We start from the raw sequence: 22,137 nt of genomic DNA, 5'->3' as shown, positions 1-22,137 counted from the left end.
TTGGGAAGATATCAGCATTCCCATAATGATTAACCACCACAAACTCAGACAAATAAAAGCCTAGATCCCTGGAGTACAACGGCCTGTTAGGACGTGAACTTTGGGACTTGCTCAAGGTAATAGAGAAGGCTGCCCAGTTTACTCTAATCTAATTTATACAGTAAGCGACAAAGAAGTTCCTAAGTGCAATAAAAAGAGGACTGATGCAAGGGAGAACTTGGATTTTGCATGGGGAATACTAATTATTTCTGGCAGCAGCTTATCTTCCAGGGGCTAGACAATGGATTCCATAGTATGGCAATGCACGATTGAATGGAAAATTTCAGGTGCCTCAGCTTGTCAGGACATGTAAAATATCCAAATTTGAGAAATTCAAATTTGGTTGCTTTCAAATAAAGACTATGAAAATTACTGTATTTTTCCAACCATTTACAGATTCTGAGATGCTATAGTTTCCACATAAATTGTGGCTTTATCACAGCTGGGACACTTAACTTCCACTTACGTTTTGGGCATCCATTTTCTCTCCCTGGCATATCACAAAGTCACCAAGCTTAACCTTGAATTCCATTCTGCATACTACATCTTTTGCAGAGAAATTTTTAAGTCAAAGCAAGTTAGTAAAAATGCAGGAATCCATTGTCTTTTTTCCAAAATGGATCTGATTTCAGACTTCCCACCCTAATTTCTCAGAACACAGGAAAGACAGGACTGCTTCATTAATGGGCCTTCAGGCATCCATCATTCTTAAATGTTACTGGAAAATTGGCAAATTCAGTTCAGTACCCAGATTGTTATTTGTCAGATGCCCCAACTGGCCTTTAGATCCCATTCAGTCATTACTTTCTCACATGGCAAAACAATTTCCTGCTTTCCCAACTGACCATATCACAGTAACGGGAAATGAAGAAATTGTAGCAGATTACAAGGTCAGTAATGAAGTTAACAATTCCCATACATCTTCTTCCCAAATCTAGTACTATATAGTTCCTATTTTCTACTGTCTTTCCTATATGGAGAAATACTTTTGATTTTGATGTGGCGATCTTTCAAAACAAAAATTCCTTCTCTGTCTTGTTGTATTGCTGGCATGTTTTTCTCTTTTCTATTGGATTTATTTTAAGCTATTTTTTTTTCTATGTAAGACACTGAGAGTTGCAGTGGTATATAAATGCAATAATAAACAAATAAATAAATATTGCTGCACTGGTTTCATTCATGTTTGGTTCCAATATGCTGTCTTCCTGACCGAAATATAAAATTATCAAGATAAACTGATTTATTAACAATATGCCACAGTAGTTTTGCTGCCACTGATTAGTTCAGAAACAGTAAATTATTTACATCTATCCCAGTGGCTTAAAGTTCTACCCTGAAATCCTTTGTTAATCTCTACCCTAAGAGAAACATCTTGGAAACGTATCATATAACCCAACCTCACAAGATTGTTGTTGTAGGGAAAACAGAAGGAGGAGGGAGTATTATGTCTGTTACCTTGAGTTACGTCTAAAGTAATAAAGACAGGATAAAAAATTAACAATAAATAAATACATTATATGACTGTGGCCTTTTCCTAGCCTTTTTAAACCTACAATTCATAATCAAATCTTCCAGCTGGATTTCCAGACAAGGATCTGGCATGAAAATTATCAAAGGATCATTCTCCAGAGCAGATAGACACTTAAAACAGAATTAAGTCTAAATCATTTTTTGACAATACCACCTCAATGAATAAAGCAAAAGTCCATTGCCTAGAATGTCTCACCTTTGGCGTGGAATGTCCATCCACTCCTTGTATATTCCTGCAACTGAACTCTCCCTTCCTGACCCAGGCCACACACCTTGCTGAAGAATTGCTGTTCAATGTAAACGTAGGCAGCAGGGATGGCACCTGCCACCCCTTTGGCTCCAAAGAATCCATTCACCTCCGGTGAGGCTAGTAGAATCTGGAATTTTGCCCGGGTGCCTAGAATCAGATCTACATATGTTTTTGTGAGGTTGAAATAACCTGTGGTGAGATATATGCTGGCACCCTGCTCTGCTTCCATGAGGAGAGTATTCGTAACAGTCTCATCTATCCGAATCCCAAATGGCTTCATCTGTATTAGTGGATAAATCCAAGTGTCTGGTTCTGACTGTCCATCACCAGGTGCTTTTGTATCACTGGAGATTTCTCCTTCTGTATGGTTGCTATGAAAAGTCCGAGTGTGAAATTGCTCTTGTCTGATCCTGGCAGAATTGATCACTTCCATCACTTTTTTATTTGCTATCTCATAATAGGCCATCTTGTCTCCTGAGAAGATAAATGCATGGTTTAATGAAATATAACATTACCTGTATGAGATCCATTAAAGAGATCAGAATATGGTTGCTTCCTGCAAGTCAGAAATTATGGAAGTCAAATTAACCTAAAACAGTGGTGCTTAAACCAGGAGGAATTACACTTAAGGGGACATCTGGATATATCATGGAGCAATTTGTAACTGTTTGTTTGTAAGCCAAAGATCCAGTTGGAATTGCCTTTCCTAGACCTTGGTGTAAAACAACAGAGGGTGGAGGCTTGGGGTGTGTGTGTGGTGATAATGACATTATTTGAGACCAGGAAAGGGGTCATTGGCATAACAAATAGAACTGGGCAAAGCCCCCTGGCTGCAGCGTCTACCTGTTGCTCTAAGCCTAAAGGAATCCCTAATGCTCTTGAGAAAGCATGATCTGTTCTGGACTCAGAACAGATCAAGACCCGCCACCAACACACACTTTCAGTGTTTGTAACACTTTTTGCTTGTTGGATTGGCTTTCAATTGTATCCATTGAGTTAATAATGGCAATGGGATATAAGAATGATATGGTGAATGAAATCTGGTTCTCAAATGAAGATTTTAGATTTATTCAATTAACTTTTGCCAGGCACTAGTTTACAAAGGAACTAAATTAGAGATGAAAGCAGAGGCATGAGTAACTGAGGCATATGGGGCATATTGTGAAGAGTGTGTCTTCCTCCTTCCCTGACATGACTCATTTCCAAGTTTTGACAATCAGGACCAGATGAAACAATTTAGCCTTACCCAAGTCTTCTCAGATCTCTTGCAGACTCTTGACTTCCTTAGTGACAGTAACAGAATAAGCTGAAATGCTGCTTTGTGACTCTCATGGACTCTGGGATTTGTGATATAGTTAATTGAATTTACAGGTTCTTTCAGGTGGTGAAAATAAAAGGGGCCCCTATGATACTCTTTCAGCACCCGATTAAAGGTTTTTCCTCCCAAAGGTTTAACATAGACAATTTACCAAATTCCTACCATATCTATCTATCTATCTATCTATCTATCTATCTATCTATCTGTCACCTACCTACCTATCTAATTTGGCATCTTACCAAAGGGAACTCTGGGTGGCGCACAATAGATAAACCACAAATAAATGAAAATGTAAGCTACACAAATACCCCAAACTGGAAAAACTACTAAAGTGACATTCATGCCACATACCTCTTCTATTTAATGAAGTACGGTAATTTACTATGTACAAATAATAAAAAATAAGGCTCCTGTAATTTTAAAAAATATCACAAAATGAAATAGAAATGAGACAAGAATTGACAACTGTTAAGGAATTGTCAGCTAAGGTGCATGTCAGGTACATTCTTCTGTGCCTATTTGAGTATAATTCAGTTTATGCTCATCAACATAACAAATATGGGAAGGCAGTCAGTCCCCCTTTCCCTACTCCCAGAGTATTTGCTTTTGTTACCTGATCTAAAAATCATAGCAACTGGCTTGCCGGGAAGGGCTCTTAACAATTGGTATTGCTTGGAAAATACCTCCCAAGGGAAAGCGACACCCAGTGACTTATGCTCTGTATTAAAGATTAGCTTTCCAGGTTGTAACAAAGAAAGACTATTCCCCAGACAAAACAAAATATTTTAGTCAGTAAAATAGCATCCACCATATGAGCATTCACGTACACATTTTGAAACACACATTATACAACAGTACTTGGGAGTTCTTTGCTTCTTCAAGTTCAAGACACCACAGATTATTTATTCAAATTATTTACTAGCATGGGAATCATTAGAATGTTTAGCTTTAGCCTCCCAATCTACAGAACCAAGTCAGCTTAGCCAAAGGCCCTGGCTACACAAGATGAATGCAAAATTTTATTGTGGACTCGTTGCCATTTTAAATGGTTTTCTGTTTAAATTATATTGTGGTTTTTATTCTTGTTTGCCATCCAGAGTTCCACTTGTTTAGTCATCATCATAAAATGTAATGCCACCTGTTGATAAATTCCTTCCATCATTGCTCCTCCTGCTTCAAAGGTTGCAGCCCTAAAGTATATCAATTGGCAATTGTATCTGTAATCCCAATAATCCCAATTAGCAAAGAAATTCCTGCTAGCTAAACCAGAATACTTCTCCTGTCGCAAAAGAATCTCCCCAACAACCCAATGGAAAAGGGTCTCTCCGGGGACCAAGCTAAAAGCTGATTAGAAAGGAGCCATAACTCCATTTTTCAGACTACACTTTACAGGAAGTCACTTTCAGACTTCATCCTTAGGAATATAAAAGAAGATCAACAGGATCTACTGGGCCTGGCAGTGGTTTCCTAGCTCTACTTCCAGAGATGCTTATGAACCCCCCCACCCCAGGCCACTGGGATCTGGAATGCATAACAGAAGGTAGATTGGATTGGTATTGGTATATGTCTTTCTGACATTTATATTGACTATTGTTTGATTTAATTTAATTTCATTTAATAAATGTTATATCTTAACTCAATTTTATAGGGTCTAATTTATACATTCTTTTTACGGTAAAGTGGTGACCTGTCGGTATTCTACTACTTCCTTGGAATTAGAAGTGCCTAGGTTTTCATGTGTCTATTTTGTAGTTTTGAATTAATGTTAGTTTTAATTAGTTTTGTCCCACGCTTAGTTTTTAAAGATATTCTATATTAATTATATAGTTATGGTTAAACATCATAATGATTATATCAACTACATATTATATTGATATAACTATAATTTATATAATTTATATTATATTGTCGTCATCACAAAAACTCAAATGAATTCTGGTAAGGTACAAATCTCGCCCCCCCCTTCTGTGTGTATTACAGTTCATTTAGTGACCGTTCACATTTATAACCGTTTTTCACAGTTGTGACTCTTGCAGCATCCTCATGATCAGATGAACAAAATTCAGACGCTTGGCAACTGGTTCACATTTATGACCTCTGCTGTGTCCCAAGATCATGTGATCCTCTTTTGTGACCTGGTGACAAGCAAAGTCAACGGGGGAGCCAGATTCACTTAACAACCGGGTTATTAACTTATTAACTGCTGTGATGTATTTAACAGTGGTGGCAAGAAAGGTTGTAAAAGGGGGCAAAACTCACTTAACAACAGAAATGTTGGGCTCAATTGTGGTCATAAGTCAAGGACTTCCTGTATACGTGATAAATTTCTTTCTAAAGACCTCCCTAAAATCTAAAGATTATGGCAATATAGAAAATAAAGTGAGAAATAAAGTGATAAACCAAGACAAATTCCTTGTGTGTCCAATCACACTTGGCCAATAAAGTATTCATTCATTCATTCATTCATTCATTCATTCATTCATTCATTCTATCTATCTATCTATCTATCTATCTATCTATCTATCTATCTAAATAAATGGCCTCCTACCTTTGTAAGGATGGACCATCCCATCTATAATTTTGACTGTGTCATCCTGCTGTAACTGTAAAGATACATCCCCAACTGCATTTACTAGCTCAGTGAAGAAATCTGCAATCTCTGGTGAGTCTTGCAGGAACACGTAACGGTCTTGTCGATTGCTGAAGTAAGAGTCACTTAAGTTGGCTCTGGAGAGGGGAAAAAGGATGGCAGTTAAGAATGCCAAATGATCGTCTATATAAATCATATTCAACTCACATACATTTGACTGTTGAGAAAACAATAGACAGGAAGGCATGTAAGATTAATCAACACATGAACACTAATATTGCCTTCCTGATCCATTTCCCCATTTAAAGTTTGGTTAAAGGCAAATGAATTGTAGAATGCTTATTCAGAATCACTTAAGGCTAGAAACAGTCCAAAAATGGCAAAGTGCAGAAGAGATTCCAGAATTTGCAGAATGATCCCTATTATGATCTGGCTTAACTGATTTCCTTCTTTTTTTTCTTCTTTACTGGAAATCACAGAATTCTTCCTAACCCAATGTTATTTCCTTATAAAGAGGAACTCACCCACTCAAGATCACATTATCATCAAAGAGATAGACTTTGATATGCTGCAACCCGATGGTCTCATTAAAGCGCTCAGGAATTAGATGTCTGAGAAGACCACGTAGATTAGGAGTGTGGAAGAGAGAGACACGGACCTTATCTGGAAATCGCCTCAGGAGTGGAAGCAGCATGGTTCGAGAATTCTTCTGGCCTTAAGGATAAAAAACTTAGATGGGATCACAGTAATACAGAATATATTCTCCAATCAAACTGTAAGAATTAGAAAACCTTAACAATCAGGAGATGCTGGAAACCTTTACGTATAGAAGGTCTAAATGTCTTGTTGTTCATCAGCTGCAGAGTGACAAAAATTACCATGTATCTCTCTAGATAGAAACAAATGTTAGAAGACATTTTGTGTCACCTCTAGTTGCTTTGGATTTATAATAACGAAATTAAGTGGACAGCGATTGCACCAGGCACACATGCTTTGGATCATTTCCATCTCTGGTAATCAAGAATAGTAGTTGAGCTTATGGTTGAGTATTATTTCTGATCTCCAAAAGATGGGCCGAAAAGGAAGATCTTAATTTCACCTCCTCCAGAGGCCAAGCCTTAAGGCATTTCTACATTTTACAGAGGGAACTCCCTGTAAAATTGGGTAAGTTCAACTGCAAGTTCTGATTCCTCCTTTATGGTATATTTCACATAACAGCACAACTTGCATCATGGGAACAGAAAAATGTAAAGAGATAGACATAATACAGTAAAAGTACGGAGATTTCTGTGTACCTCTCTTGCAGCATCTTTTGCAAATGATATTTGTTTTATTTGGGCAATAGTGCCCGCTCTTTCTTTACTAGGGCAGTTGTACCTCAAAAACACAATGTCATTCACTGGACTGTTCCTTTGACACATCACAGATCTCTGCATGGAAAACCTGAGTCATGAACTTCTTGTCTTCTGGGAACTGCTCAAAGCACGAACTTAGGAAACATCAGTAGCAAGTCATGCAAGAGGAATAGAGATATCTCTTACAACAAAATCAAAGAATTGGTCATCAGCAAAACAGTGGTTGTTTACAGGCCAAGATCTGTAGTTATCACAACAGCTGATCTACATAAGGGCAAACTCTCTGGAGGGGGAAAAGAGGCTCTGACTAGTCAGGTGTGGAAGATGCACCAGCAAAGGGGAGTCAGAAGTCTATATGGGATCTGAATTCGGACCTGAACAGGAAGTATGAGAATTAGATAGTAGATGCTGCAGAAGAAGAGGCCACGTAAATAATCAAAATTAAAGGAAGGTTTCGAAGGAGCTAATAAAACATCACTGAGAAGAAAGCACCTGGATTTTGATACAGTCTGGATTTGTTTTATTTTGTATTAGAAACAAGGAAAAAGAAACTCAACAACACAGAAAATATTCCTGGTTATGTCAGGCAGTAAAAGAGGAGCTGAGGAAAACCAGTAGGCTAATAATACATAAGGGGGAAGAGATAAGATTCCTATCAATTTGGGTCAGCTGGGGAATGGCTTCAAAACACTTAATTTGACAGATACAGACTCCTCAACAGGATGCAGAGATCAAGAAAATTAACTTTATTCTTCACAATTCAACAAAATAGGAGAGATTGAATAGACAAAGTTTACATTTTAGTAAGTTAAAAGAAAGTGTATCAGGAATATTTTGTCTGGGTTTTAAATTAAAAGAATCCTTTATGGTGGTTTGCAAAATAAAACCAAAGAGATATAAAGAGGATAATACTTTGAAATCTACAGAAGAACTGATGTTGTTTTTTGAACATTGATTTCAGACAAAGGTCCAAATTCTTTGATCTGCAGAATTATTTAAACCAAATTCTTATATCAGAGATCCCGAACCATACCAGTGTATTCCAACTAAGTAAAAAGAGTTGGTCATTGAATACATATATACTTACCCCGGGATCCTCTCGTGAAGTCTAACAGGATAGACACTCTAAAATTGGGACTCCCACATCCCTTCAATGAGCTTTCCAAAGCTATTTCAAGACAATCCACCTATAAGAAGAAAACATACACAAATGAGGGTGAAGGTTTATTCTCCAAGTTGTGGGTTGATTTCCAAATGTTTCATTACCAGGCTAGGTAACATCTTCAGCAGGGTTTAGGAATTGTCAGTGTCATCTTCACCCAAGCTACAGATATTCACCACGATTGCAAACACACACAAATGCACAAGGCAGTCTTCTTTTATTTCAAGCATACTAAGTGTTGGGAAGTGAAATGTGCATAAAATAAATCAAATGTCAGATTTACAGAGAACTTCAACTTGCCAAGCGGGAAGTGTCAGTGTTTTCCTAATTCTAACTTTGTTTCTCCTATATTATTATATATATATATATATATATATATATGTATTTCTCCTATATTAAAAACTCACATACAGTAATATAACAGAGTGCATCTTTGAATTAGAGTTCTGAAGCAACAGCTGCTACCCCCTCCCCAAATAAAACTAAATCTAAGGCATCTCTTATCTAGCTGTTTAGTAAAAAGGCTTCAGCCCCTCCTTTCCATTTTAGATACTTACTAATTCCTGTTCCAAAGAACCTGTTCCAAGATATAGTGAAGCTAAAACAATTCGCTGCTTAGCTATCTTTGCCTGTCCCTGAAAGAGAAAAACATTTAGATTTGCTAATGAGTCTATCAAATGAAGCATCCAAGTACAGATAGTCCTTGACTTAGGACAAATTTCCGTTGGTAAGCAAGACAGTTCTTAAGTGAGTTTGACCCATTTTATGACCTTTCTTGACAGTTGTTAAGTAAATCACTGCACTTGTTAAATTAGTAACATGGTGAATCTGGATTCCCCTGTGAAAGTCACTTCAGAAGGTCGCAAAAGATGATCACATGATCCCAGGACACTGCATCCGTCATAAATACATTTTGATCACATGACTATGGTGACATGACAATAGTCATAAGTGTGAAAAACTGTAAGTCACTTTTTTCAGTCCGTTACAACTTCAAACGGTCACTAAAAGAATGTTAGAAGTCAAGGACTACCTACATCTCCTATGGGACACCTCATACAATACTGTATTTAATTTTATAAGAATCAATAAAGCTCAAATTTACCAGGACAAATATTAAACATTTTTGCTCACAACTGGATTGAGAATAAGTTTCTTGGTTACAAGTGAGTGTATCTCTATTGTCAACTAGAAGGTCAAGAGAGACAAGTCTGCTAATACTGGAAAGTGTGGTTCTCTTTCATCACTTTTAATTATATACAAACTGGTATTTTTCTGTTTTAATATTTATTGTCTCCCAAAAAGATAAAAAATGTTTGAAAACCATTAATGTACCAAGTTAAATACAATCATTCACATTACTTACTAAAAATTACTTTAAAATTCTCACGTTTATAAACTTAGAAGCACCTACTTCTTGCTACAAACTGGAGGGGAATATTTAATTTTGGGATATATTTTTTTACATTTTATGCTGAAACAATGAAAAAAATTGAATAAATAAAGTTGGCAGCACCTATATGGCACAGATAGTTCAATACTTTTAAGCAAGAGTCTTTCTCTGCCCAGCTATCTGATTTTTCTACCTGAAGATGACAAGAGTTGAAACTGACACATTAAAACAAGCATAACACTGAACTATAGGACTGTAGCTTTTCACATCTCACTATATTCACAGAAATTTACACTAGTTGACAAAAGGTTTTTTTCTTCTTTAGTTTTAGAGTTGAATGTAATAACCAATTCACCAAGGTAAGGTAAGGTAAAATTACTTTAACCTATAAGCCTGAAAAGACTTTAGAACACAACAGAACCACTGAACACTGCTGTCATGTAATATATAACAAAACCAGTGACAAAACATGCAAGAGAAAAATATGGAGATCACCTTCATAAGTTCGTAGAATTCAGCTGGAGATGAAAGCACCTTGATGTGGGAGCCAGCAATAGCAAATTCTGGAACCAAGTTTCTGATCCATTGAAAAATATGTGTTCCCTCAGGGCAAAGGCAATTGGTGGGAAGAGTCAGTTGTGGAACTGCAGAAGTGAGTAGTGGAGCCAACAGCAGCCATGATGACCTAATAAGAAAAAGAAGTTAGCTTAGCAACATATATGTTTTTTTCTTAAAGCCTGCAGACATGTAATATACTGAGTCCATGTAGGACCATATTTCTGCTATATTACAGTTAGGTTTTTGATACAAATAGAAACAACAGTCTGCAGTCAAAGAACAAGCACCTACCCTATACTTTGTGTGTGGGAACGAAGTAATTACATACTTAGTATCCGCATAAATACTACTAAAATAGAGAGCCAGTTTAGTTAAGGTGCTAGGCTAGAAACTGATAGATCCTGAATTCTAGTCCCCTCCATAGGCATAGAAGGCAGGTGGGTGACTTTAGTCATTCTCTCTTGCAGCTCAGCCATCTCACAGAATTGATGTTGTGGGGAAAATAAGAATAGATGGAGAGGGAGAGAGAGACAGACAGACAGACAGAGAGAGAGAGAGACAGAGACAGACACAGACAGACAGAGTGAATATATATACATATAAAACACTGAGTTGAATGGCATAAATGGGATAAAATCAAATTTAAAAAATCGAAAATCAAATCAATCAAATTAATAAAAATTGTTCCATTAGTTCTTAAAATATCATCCCCGAGTAGACTGTTCTCCTAGCTGATTCCCTTCATTGACTTCAGATGTCTTTCCAGAATAAAAGTGATTCTGAACAAGAGTATGCAATCCTTTCTGATTTGTCGCATGTGACAGGGCTATATTGTTTAATTAGAAAAGCACCACAACCCCATGCATTGGATTCAGTTCCAAACACATAATTTGGAGTGCACAAGAATACAAATACAGAACCTCTCTGCAGGCTTTTAAAGCAAGCCATGCCTTTTCTCAGGACTACACAATTGTGCTCTTCAATTATTTGTGATCCCAGGAGAAGATGCAGTAACTTTACAGAATTATAGACCAGTGCCCCATTCACATTCCTTGTTGCATAGACTACTCCTGTTGGAGGATTGAGTCACTATGTTCTCACATGGTAAGCCATAGTTGGTGTGAGACTCTCAAAACATTTCAAAGCCAAACCAAATTGACCACCCTAATGGCTTGGGATGGTGTACAAAACTAATCAAGGACTGCAAACTTGAGCGTGCAAATTTGGATTCTTAATATTAAATGCATATAATTTCTAAATTACCAAATTATGTTTTATATTAGCATGTATTTGGATTCTTAATATGAAATGTGTATAATTTCTTTTTATATTTAACTATTATTTTAATCCATTATCATGTATTTCAAGTTTTTCTTCATATGAGCATCTGTATAAAAAATTAATAAACTACCAGAGAAGGTTGAAGAGGCACATCTAACTGCAGATAGCCAGCTTCTATCTAACCCTTAGCTTTTTTACAGGTTTGACTTAATATTTTCCTACTATAACGTGGAAATAAAAAATCAAATGACTTTAAAGGAAATAAATTTCTCCCTAAGTCATTTTTACATTACTATATATCATCGAAGTATTTCTAACACAGGAACCATCGCTTCACTTGTCATCCTGGCCCCACACCGCTCTGTGGTCATGGTTTGACCCAATGTATTCCCTATCTCACTTCAAAGCCCTCAAATGCTTAAACGGAACAGCATTTTGGTAGGAGGAACTCTTAACTATGAGGAACTCTCAGTCTGAAGTGCAAATTGACCACAGGTGCCAGGAAGATGATTTCACTTGTTTCACAGAAAAATGTTAAATCTTTACAAGGTTTGCATGCATCCTTCCCCCTTATCCTCTAGCAAAAACAAAACAAAACACCAAAACCAAAAATGGTTTGCCACTGCATTTCCCAGAAAGCCCACCGCTTTGTCATTGCCTATTCATACAATGGAAATCTGACTCAGTGTGTACAAGAATTCCTAGCTATTCTGTTTTTCAACAGTTTTGTGGGGACTGGGCATTTCTTTGGCAATACTGAATTACAGTAATCTGGAGGGAAAGTTGCCATTATCCTGAGCTTAAAAAGAGAACTTCACAAATTACTTCCCCAATGAAATCTTTGAACATGCAATCAAAAGGCAGCGAAATAGCAATGTCCTATTGAGGTTTAACCAATATTAGTCTAAACTATCTATCATAATAAAATTAGGGTATTTTAAAAAGGCATTGTTACATGTAAAAAGTAATGTTCTAAATACCCTATTAAAGATGTTAATAAAAAAGTTGTTCCAACTTCTAGTTCTACCACAGTTAGAATGAATGGAATCATATCTACACTTATTGGTTTACAAGAAATAAAAATCATATTATTTGTGCACTTGCATTTATATAACATAATCAATATTTTTCTTTCAGTAAGTCATACTAGTGCCTTCTCTATTTCCTCTGAAGCCATAAATCATCTGATTCATATATATTGATAATGAACATGCATTTAGGACAATACGCAGTATTATTGTTAATCTACCTTATAACTGGGATTACAAATAACTGTAAATAACTGTAATAACTGTGTCTGTCAAGGGTGTATGTGAGTGTGTAGGGTACAGATCCTATTTATTTTAAGAAATTAGTCTAGTTATATCTGATTCCAAAACACAGTTTCAATGTTCTTTTCCCTAAAACAAAGGACTGTACTATTTTTAAGCTTCTCCATAATTCAAGAATCATTCACCACTGTTATCAGGCATGAAGTAGTGTTGCAATTTTTTTAAGGAAATAGCAGCTTTGAGGTACCCACAGTTATTTGTGAAAATTTAAATATGAAGATGCTATTGATTTTCTTCCTGTAAAGAAACTATTTCTGTCAGATTACACTCAGAGTAACTGCAATACTTAAAAGAATAAACAGTATGTCAAATATGATGGCTCTTAGATACACCTTTGAAATAGCATTTAAAAAATTATACTCTATTTTCAATCAGTGGTCTAAGTAGAAAACAACTATTCAGAAGTGCATATTAAAATCAATATTATCTAGAAAGGAAAATGAACTGAAAATCATACCTTTCTTTTCTGTGTTTGACTTTTTACTATTAATAAATCTGGGGGTTTTGGAATCCCTATTTTTAGGAAATAGGGTTTTGACTAATATTGAACTCAAAGCACCATAATACTTGTTAAATTGCCACTACTTTACCAGAGGCAAAGAAAGATTAACAGGATATTTATCATGGTATTTATCACCCACACATAAGCCACATTAGAGTGACTTCTGCTAATGACTCTTGTTTCATTGGAATGCCTGAGTGTATATTACAGTATTTCTGCATATGTTGTGACTGAATCTGGGAAACCAATTTTATTGTTAACATACTGATGCCAATGAACAATAAAGACTCAAGGGTAACTTCCTTAAATAAGAGAAGAGGCTGAGCATGGACATATGGCCCCAGATTATCAGTCTGCCCTTGTTTCAACTGAGTCATGCTTACTGGATATGACATATTACTTAAGTCTATGTTTTTCTGGATGCTATCTGACTTGTAGTAAGAACTTAAAAGCAAAATGAAATCAAAGAGGAAGTTTTTTCTAAAAACAAATTATCATCTGATAAACCCAAAACTATATTAATTAAATATAAACTATTTTACAGAATGTATACATGCTGATTGATGCTGTAGCCTCAATTCTCTAAAAACTCATAATGCATGACTACAATTTGCACTACTGAATTCCTGAAGTCTAAAGTGGTCATCTGACTTAAATTTAGAACACAATGAATGTTATTATATGCAATGAACATACACTCTAAAAGGAATTGGCTTAAGCCACCGGTGTCAAACTCGCAATGTCATGTGACGCTTCGCGATGTTTTTCCCCTTTGCGGAGCTGGGGTGGGCATGGCCCGCACATGACACATCTGTCTCGTGGGCCACCAGTTTGAACCCCTAGTCAGCCTTAAGCAATCTGACTGTATTGCATCATAGAAAAGAACATGCAAATCAAATAGAAGTCTGTGTCTCCATATTCTTTTTAAAATGCATTTATTTAGCCAATAACTTTGCACACAGGAGATAATATAAACATATCTTCTTAATTTCTGTATTATAGTACAAACATCCTTTTAGAGCCAATAATACCAGACTTGCTTAAAATGTACAAACTGAATACTCCATTGAAAAATAAGGCTCACATGCAACAACTGGTATGTCCATGACAATGTATGATCTGGAGGCTTCTAAACTGATGGTTGCGTAAAAGGACCTATCTTGAGTATTATCCTTCATGCATGTACACATTTACAGCATGAAATCCCATCATTTCCACAACTATGAAGACAAGATGCATACACAAGAAACAATCTTATTCCCATGAAATCTATTAAGAGTATGTATTAGACAATCAGACTACTACGTATCTTGGTGCTCCCTACTTCAAATTGTGTGTAATCCATCCAACCACTTTTACATGATTATACTCTTCATGACTTGGGACTATTGAGGAAATTTATAGATGCAAAAGTATTGTTTATTGTTTCCATAGTATACAACTTTTAGGGAAAAAAAGTTTGTTTTCAAAATATTGAGTTTTACTGCACGTAAATGAGCTGGCAAGGACTCAGAACATCTGCTGACAAAATAAAGAACTGATGTGAATGCAACACGCTTCCTGTAACACCAGCAAGTAATTTTTCCCAGATAATGCAAGACAAAGCATCAAGCAGTATTCAGAAATCTTTCCTCCTTGCATTTTGAGAAAAAAGGAACTAGTTCAGTATGTGTTTTATGTGGTACAAAACACTCTGCACATAGTATATTTATAAGCCAATTAACCCAGCAAGTCAAACTACTTCTCATGTGCGCCCTCAAGGTAAGGGTGTCAAAATTTTCTAAATGTCACTTTCTAGACCAGAATGCTGATTATGAAATTTAACTAAATTAAACATTTTTACTCATTTAATTTTTTTGCATTATTACAAATGCATATGGGATGAAAAGCTTGTACATCTTATACTTATGTGTTAGGAAATAGTTTTTATTGCTGTAGCATCTAATGACATGCTGATAAACTCAGCTTCTTAAGAAAAGAATGAGGAAGATGACCCTGGTATTTGAAGGACTACTTCCATGGTGAAGTAAGCAGAAGAAGTTATAAATAATTAAAAAGAACTTGCAAAGAAATTAAAAAGAATTTCCTATGAAGTTATAAAAGGTTCAAAAAAGCAACATACAAAGAATTAAAAAGCAAGCTATGGATTTAGCAATAGCAACTGTCTACAAAGTCAGGATATCTACTCTTCTCACTTTGGCGAAATACATAGTGGGGGGAAACTATACTTTGGGACTCTAGAAGGAGAACGCAGAAAAACCGTCTTCCTGGCTTCTGATTAAACATCAGAATGTTTTCATTCACTAGGAAGAGAATTGACAGATCAGAGGATGGGCAAAAGAGGAGCTCTCGGGGATTGGAACTTTAGGGAAACAAAGATGAGTGCAGTTCAAATTCCAAAATACATGTAAACAGTGAAGGAGACCTTTCAGCTAAGTAAAACAGATGCCTAAACTAACCCATTTTATAGTTTCCACAGTGCCTCAGATTTTACCACTGAAACATGATAGAAAATCTGATTTGGGTTAGATGGTAGTGGTAGGAGAAAAAAAAGACAGAACCACTTTCCCTCCATATGACCATTTAAGCAGCCTTATGATCACACGATCAACTGACTCATATTTATAACAACTGTAGTGTCCTGGGGTCCATGTGATCATCTTTTGCGACCTTCTTACAAACAAAATCAATAGGGAAGTCAGATTCACTTAACAACTGTGTTGCTAACATAACAACTGCAGTGAGTCGCCTAACAACTGTGGCAAAAAAGGTCGCAACATGGGGCAAAACTGACTTAACAACTGTCTCTCTTACCAATAGAAATGTTGAGCTCAATTGTGGCCGTAAGTCAAGGACTATCTGTATTACAGATTTGATACTATTATGTGATCACCTTTTGTGACTTCTGGCAAGCAAAGCCAATGGGGAAGCCAGATTCATTGAACAAGGGTTACTAACTTAAGGACTGCAGTAAGTCACTTAACAACTGTGGCCAGAAAGGTCGTAATCTGGGGGGAAATTCATTTAACAATTGTCTTGCTTAGCAGCAGAAATTTTGAGCTCAATTGTGGTCGTAAGTCTAGGACTGCCTGTATTACAGATTTGGTGCTATCAAGCCAAACTGTGCGAAAACAACCCCACTCAGAGAGCACCAAAGACCCCTCATTTCAATCCTGAGCTACAAATATATTCCCCACTACTGAAACTATGTGGCAGCACAGAGCCAATCTTGTTGGATTTTAAAAAGCTTAGCAGACTTTAGTTACTAATAGACAGGGGACCATCAGGAAACTAGATTCGACTGAAGTTCTGAAAAAAAACATCCTGGAAAAGCCAGTGGAAACTACTTCTCTATTGCTGCAAAGAAAATACCTGGACATATCCAAGAAGTTATGAGGGAGTTCCACACTTAAGTACTGTTAACACCACACATTTGAGTAATCCAAAACAAGAGACTATTATTGGGTGATCATGGGTGCAAAAGTATTTACTCATAGAAGCTAAAATGTACAAGAAATAAATTTGCTCTCACCAGCATCACACAGACATGCTACTAAATGGGGATCTTAAAAACCAGCTTTCAAAAATCATGGAAATATAGAGTTAAAAGGTATCTTGCAGGTCATTTAGCACAACCCTCTGTGCTTACTCAGTGCAGAATCCACTACACTGATAGGTGATATAGTTCTCTGAAGATCTTTAGCAAAGGAAAACTCACTACTTCATATGGCAGCCTGTCCCACTGACCAAGAAGGACAGATAGATCCTTTTCGTGTGTGCCAAGCCAGGTTTCCCAAATCCAATATTTGAGCTTTACATATCTCCCCCCTCAAATTCCAAGCTATTCATCTCAATTCATTGTTCTTGTTTAGGTCTTTTGGAACTTTCTCTCACTTATTTAAAGTACTGGCCACCACTTCTAATTTTGCATCAATGCAAACTTTACAAGCGGCCCTTCAATTGTTTCATCCAAACACTGATAAAAAATGCTGAACAGCACAGGGCCCAAGACACCGCATTATAGCACTCCACACTTCTGCCCAAGCTGAAGTGGAGCCATTCATGATGTGAACCCATCTACCAGGAGTATCATCCAGCCCATATTGTACCATTTTATTAAGCAAAAATATGAAGCGGTCTGTCAAAGACTTTGCTGAGGTCCAAGTACACTTTGCTAATACCTGGCTCAATAGTAGTAATTGTGAGAGGCATCTTGGAGTCCTAGTGCACAATCACTTAAATATGAGCCAGTGGTGTGCTGCATCTGCCCAAAAAACCCAACACAGTAACATTAACAGAGGGATAGAATAGAGATTATGTGAAGTGCTTGGGCAAGGGGTTGGACTAGATGACCTACAAGGTCCCTTCCAACTCTGATTATCTTTTATCTGTTAAGTGTTAATTCCACTTTATAATGCCTTGGTGAAATCATATTTGGAATACTGCATCCAGTTTTGGTCACCACAATGCAAAAAAGATGTTGAGACTCTAGAAAGAGTATAGAGAAGAGCAACAAAGATGACTACCGTGTTTCTCCAACAATACGGCCTCCACCAATAGGAAGCCCCAGCATGATTTATTGGCATAAAATCAAATTAAGCCCCTCCCCCCAAATTAAAGCCCATATTAAACATGAGAAATGGGGGGGGGGAATGGCGGGGGGGGGCTTGCCGTTAGGAAGTACTTTGTTGCATGCCCGGATATGGTACTGCCTGCGTTGGTGGAGCACTTCATATCGGGAGACCTTCCACCACCATTAATTTCCCTTCCCCCTTGCTGCCGTAGCGTTACAGCAACGCCACGGCGTTTGGCGCAGCCACGTGCAGCCAGTCAGGGCTCCTCCCTGCAACCGGAGCCCTGAGGAGACACTTGGCTTCAGGCGCTCCTGTGGCCGCCTTCCCTTTGCCTTCGATGGTAAAGTGAATTATTTTAAAAACCTCCGCTCATCCTATCAGGGCCGTGCGAGCTGAGCAGAGCCGGGAAAGCGAGCCGCGGGTGTTTCCTGGTTCTGCCCAGCCCATATGGCTCTGCCGCGGCCCTGGCGGGATGAGCGGAGGTTTTTAAAATAATTCACTTTGCCTTCGAAGGCAAAGGGAAGGAGGCCACAGGAGCGCCTGAAGCCAAGTATACCAACAACAAAAGGCAAATCCTCAAGGTGGGCTGGAGGGAGGTGGCTACGTGCCCCCCGGGCTGCTTCAATGCAAGGTCCTGACTTGCAGCATCCTGCCGTTGCCGCCGCGTCCTTTTCGCTGCCGCCTCCTCCCTCTCCGACTGCGAAACTCGTGTGCTTCGCCAAACGCTCCGAGCGAGGCGAGCTCTTTCATACATAGAGAGAGAGGGAAAGACGCCGGCGTGCTCCGAGAGGCTGGCTCTTTTCTCTAGCCGAGGCTGACATCTGACTGAATCTCTATCCCGCTCCTTTATCCTCACGACGGGGTCGGCAGTGACGCTCTCTGGTGCGGCCACCTCAGCTTGCCAGCCTTGCCCCGCTATGAGACGATACTGTGACAGCCGCTGCTGCCGCCTCCCTTCTCTTTCCTCGCCTCTCCTCCCTTCGCCGGCAGGAGTGTGCGCGCCTGCTGCCACTGCCGCCGCTCCTGAGGCCATCTGGGGCGGGCAGGTGGGAAAGCAAGCAAGGTGGCTGCGCTGTCTTCTTTTTCCCTCAGCGAAGCGCCGCCGCTTGCCGCCGCCACCTGCGATGGGCGAGGAGGCGGCGGAGGCACCCGAAATGTCACCAAGGCAACGAGTGCCTCCCCGCCGGGCCCTCCGCTCATCCCGCCAGGGCCGTGGCAGAGCCGTGCGCGCTGGGGAGAACCAGGAAACACCCGCGGCTTGCCTGCCACGGCCCTGGAGGCACTTCCTGTCAGCCTCGGCTAGAGAAAAGAGCCAGCCTCTCGGAGCACGCCGGCGTCTTTCCCTCTCTCTCTATGTATGAAAGAGCTCGCCTCGCTCGGAGCGTTTGGCGAAGCACACGAGTTTCGCAGTCGGAGAGGGAGGCGGCGGCGAAAAGGACGTGGCGGCAACGGCAGGATGCTGCAAGTCAGGACCTTGCATTGAAGCAGCCCGGGGGGCATGTAGCCACCTCCCTCCAGCCCACCTTGAGGATTTGCCTTTTGTTGTTGGTATACTTGGCTTCAGGCGCTCCTGTGGCCGCCTTCCCTTTGCCTTCGAAGGTAAAGTGAATTATTTTAAAAACCTCCGCTCATCCCGCCAGGGCCGCGGCAGAGCCGTGCGGGCTGGGCAGAACCAGGAAACACCCGCGGCTCGCTTTCCCGGCTCTGCTCAGCTCGCACGGCCCTGATAGGATGAGCGGAGGTTTTTAAAATAATTCACTTTACCATCGAAGGCAAAGGGAAGGCGGCCACAGGAGCGCCTGAAGCCAAGTGTCTCCTCAGGGCTCCGGTTGCAGGGAGGAGCCCTGACTGGCTGCACGTGGCTGCGCCAAACGCCGCGGCGTTGCTGTAACGCCACGGCAGCAAGGGGAAGGGAAATTAACGGTGGCGGAAGGTCTCCCGAACATCCAAGCTGTCGCCGCCCGCCCACCCGAGGATGCAAGGGGGGGGAAATTAAGTCACCCCCGAAAAGACGGCCTAGCCGGTTTTTCGGGGGTCAAAAAAAAATAAGGCCCGGCCTTATTATGTGAGAAACACGGTAGGTGACTGGAGGCTAAAACATATAAAGAATGGTTGCTGGAATTGGGTATGTGTACTTTAATGAAAAGAAGGACTAGGGGTGACATGATAGACATGTTCCAATATCTCAGGGGTTGCCACAAAGAAAAGGAAATCAACCTATTCTCCAAAGCACCTGAAGGCAGGACAAGAAGCAATGGATGGGAACTAATCAAGGAGAGAAGTAACCTAGAACTAAGGAGAAATTTCCTGACAGTTAGAACATTTAACCAGTGGAACAAGTTGTCTTCAGAAGTTTTGAATGGTCTAACACTGGGAGTTTTTAAGAAAAGATTGGACAACCATTTGTCTGAAATGATATAGGGCTTCCTACTTGAGCAGGGGGTTGGACTAGACCAGTGATCCCCAACCTTTTTTATGCCGCGGCCCGGTACTGGCATCAGCTGGGCGCCGCGGCCCGGTACCGGCATCAGCTGGGCGCTGCCATCTTTTTTTGATGAAAAAGTGCTTCCGGTGAGCTTTCTACCCGGAAAAGCTCACCGGAAGCACTTTTTCATCAAAAAAAGATGGCGGCGCCCAGCAAACCAGCGGCCCGGTAGGACTTGTTCCACGGACCGGTACCGGTCCGCGGACCGGTGGTTGGGGACCCCTGGACTAGACGACCTTCAAGATCCTTTCCAATTCTGTCATCCTGTTATTATTCTATTGTTACTATTAATAAAATAAAAGAAAGAGATAAGGTTAGATTAGCATGAGCTGTTTGTGACACAACGATCTGGTACCTGTTATTGATAACAAGCATATAAAGCACACACAAATATGCTGCTTGATGATAACCTGTTCTTGCCTAGTATAAATGTCAAACGGACAGGCCTATAGTTCTCTACACCCTCCTTCCCCTTCTTGATAAGGACTAAGTATTATCTTGGGGGCACAATGGGTCAGCAGTTAAAGATGCTGAGCCTTTCAGCTGGAAATAGCAATAGCAATAGTACTTAGACCGATATACCGCTTTACAGTATTTTACAGTCTAAGTGGTTTACAGAGTCAGCATATTGCCCCCCTCCCAACATTTGGCTCCTCATTTTACCGACCTCGGAAGGATGGAAGCCTGAGTCAACCTTGAGCCTGGTGAAATTCGAACTGCCAAACTGCAGGCAGCTGGCAGTCAGCAGAAGTAGCCTGCAGCACTGCATTCTAACCACTGCGCCACCACAGAAAGCCGACAGCCTGGGTTCGACACCCGAGTGCGGCGCAACAGGGTGAACTGCCCAGCTCCTGCCCATTAGCAGTTTGAAAGCATGCAAATGCGAGTAAATAGGTACCAATTCGGTGGGAAGGAAAACCTTTAACTTTAAATATTATCTTAACTTCAATTTGTCTATCTTCAGTTCAGTTCCCTCATTCTTCCAGTGGTACGACCAACAAGGGCTCCATCTGCCTGGTGAGAGAAGATAAACTCAAAATAGGAGTGAAGAACTCTTGCCTTCAGAATCACCAATTAACAGTTCATCACCTTCACTTTGCGATAGAGTGTAGTGGATAGAGGATGGCTTTGAAGGACAGAGGAAAGAGTCACTAGCAGAGTAATAATTAGATAAAACAAAAGCTGAGCCCAGGCCAAAGAAAAAATTATGAAAATGCCTCAGACAAGCCCAATATGACAGTGCCCTGCCCTCCCACCCCTCCATTCTCATGAAAACAAAAGCAAGAAGACAACAACATTTAGATTTGTAAGATTCTGTTCCTATAGTGGTTCTAATAAAAATAGCTTAGAATCTGCATGATCCTGAGTCTATTCTATCTGATACAGCTGGTGTGGACCTACAGTATATCATCTTTGTCTTTTATTTTATTTTCAACAAAACCATTTTTGTTGTTTTTGATATCTCATTCTGAGTTTTCGCCTGAAAGAACTTCTACAGCAGCAGTCACCAACCTTTTTTGCTCCACAGACTGTCTGTGGCGGCAAGGGAGAGGGGATGGTTTTGTGCACACATCCTAATCCTGCGCATATGCAAATAAATCTTTGCACGCTCATCACCTCCCCCACTCCTGCACTGTCCGATTCCCAATGGGCCAAAGTGCCAGTCAGCAAAGCAGGGATTGGGGACCTCAATTGTACAGCTTCAGAAAGACTACCTTTATCTGCTGTCCAGAGATTCAACTATACTTTTGGGTGTATCATTTGAAGAC

At 39.6% G+C, this 22,137-nt stretch overlaps 1 protein-coding gene across 4 annotated transcripts in view; it reads right to left on the bottom strand.

Moving 5' to 3' along the window:
• PGS1 (phosphatidylglycerophosphate synthase 1) overlaps nucleotides 1-22,137 on the bottom strand; it is a 43,165-nt gene that overhangs the window by 17,585 nt on the left and 3,443 nt on the right. For all 4 annotated transcript variants that reach the window (XR_015747691.1, XR_015747692.1, XM_026667295.2 and 1 more), the window contains exons 2-7: nucleotides 10,133-10,322; nucleotides 8,802-8,879; nucleotides 8,170-8,269; nucleotides 6,252-6,441; nucleotides 5,686-5,864; nucleotides 1,766-2,293 (exon numbers count right to left, since the gene is read on the bottom strand). Coding sequence is in view for 2 of the 4 variants with exons in the window: in XM_026667295.2 (XP_026523080.2) it covers nucleotides 1,766-2,293; nucleotides 5,686-5,864; nucleotides 6,252-6,441; nucleotides 8,170-8,269; nucleotides 8,802-8,879; nucleotides 10,133-10,322 (1,265 nt within the window). In the remaining 2 variants the exon portion in view is untranslated. The remainder of the gene's footprint in view (nucleotides 1-1,765; nucleotides 2,294-5,685; nucleotides 5,865-6,251; nucleotides 6,442-8,169; nucleotides 8,270-8,801; nucleotides 8,880-10,132; nucleotides 10,323-22,137) is intronic.

This window comes from Notechis scutatus, chromosome 2 (assembly GCF_049901735.1).
Source record: "Notechis scutatus isolate UNSWTSFEM ecotype Mainland chromosome 2, rNotScu1.2, whole genome shotgun sequence".
NCBI lineage: Eukaryota > Metazoa > Chordata > Lepidosauria > Squamata > Elapidae > Notechis > Notechis scutatus.
The sequence above is the reverse complement of the archived record's forward strand: the minus strand, read 5'-3'. Positions and strand labels throughout refer to the sequence as shown.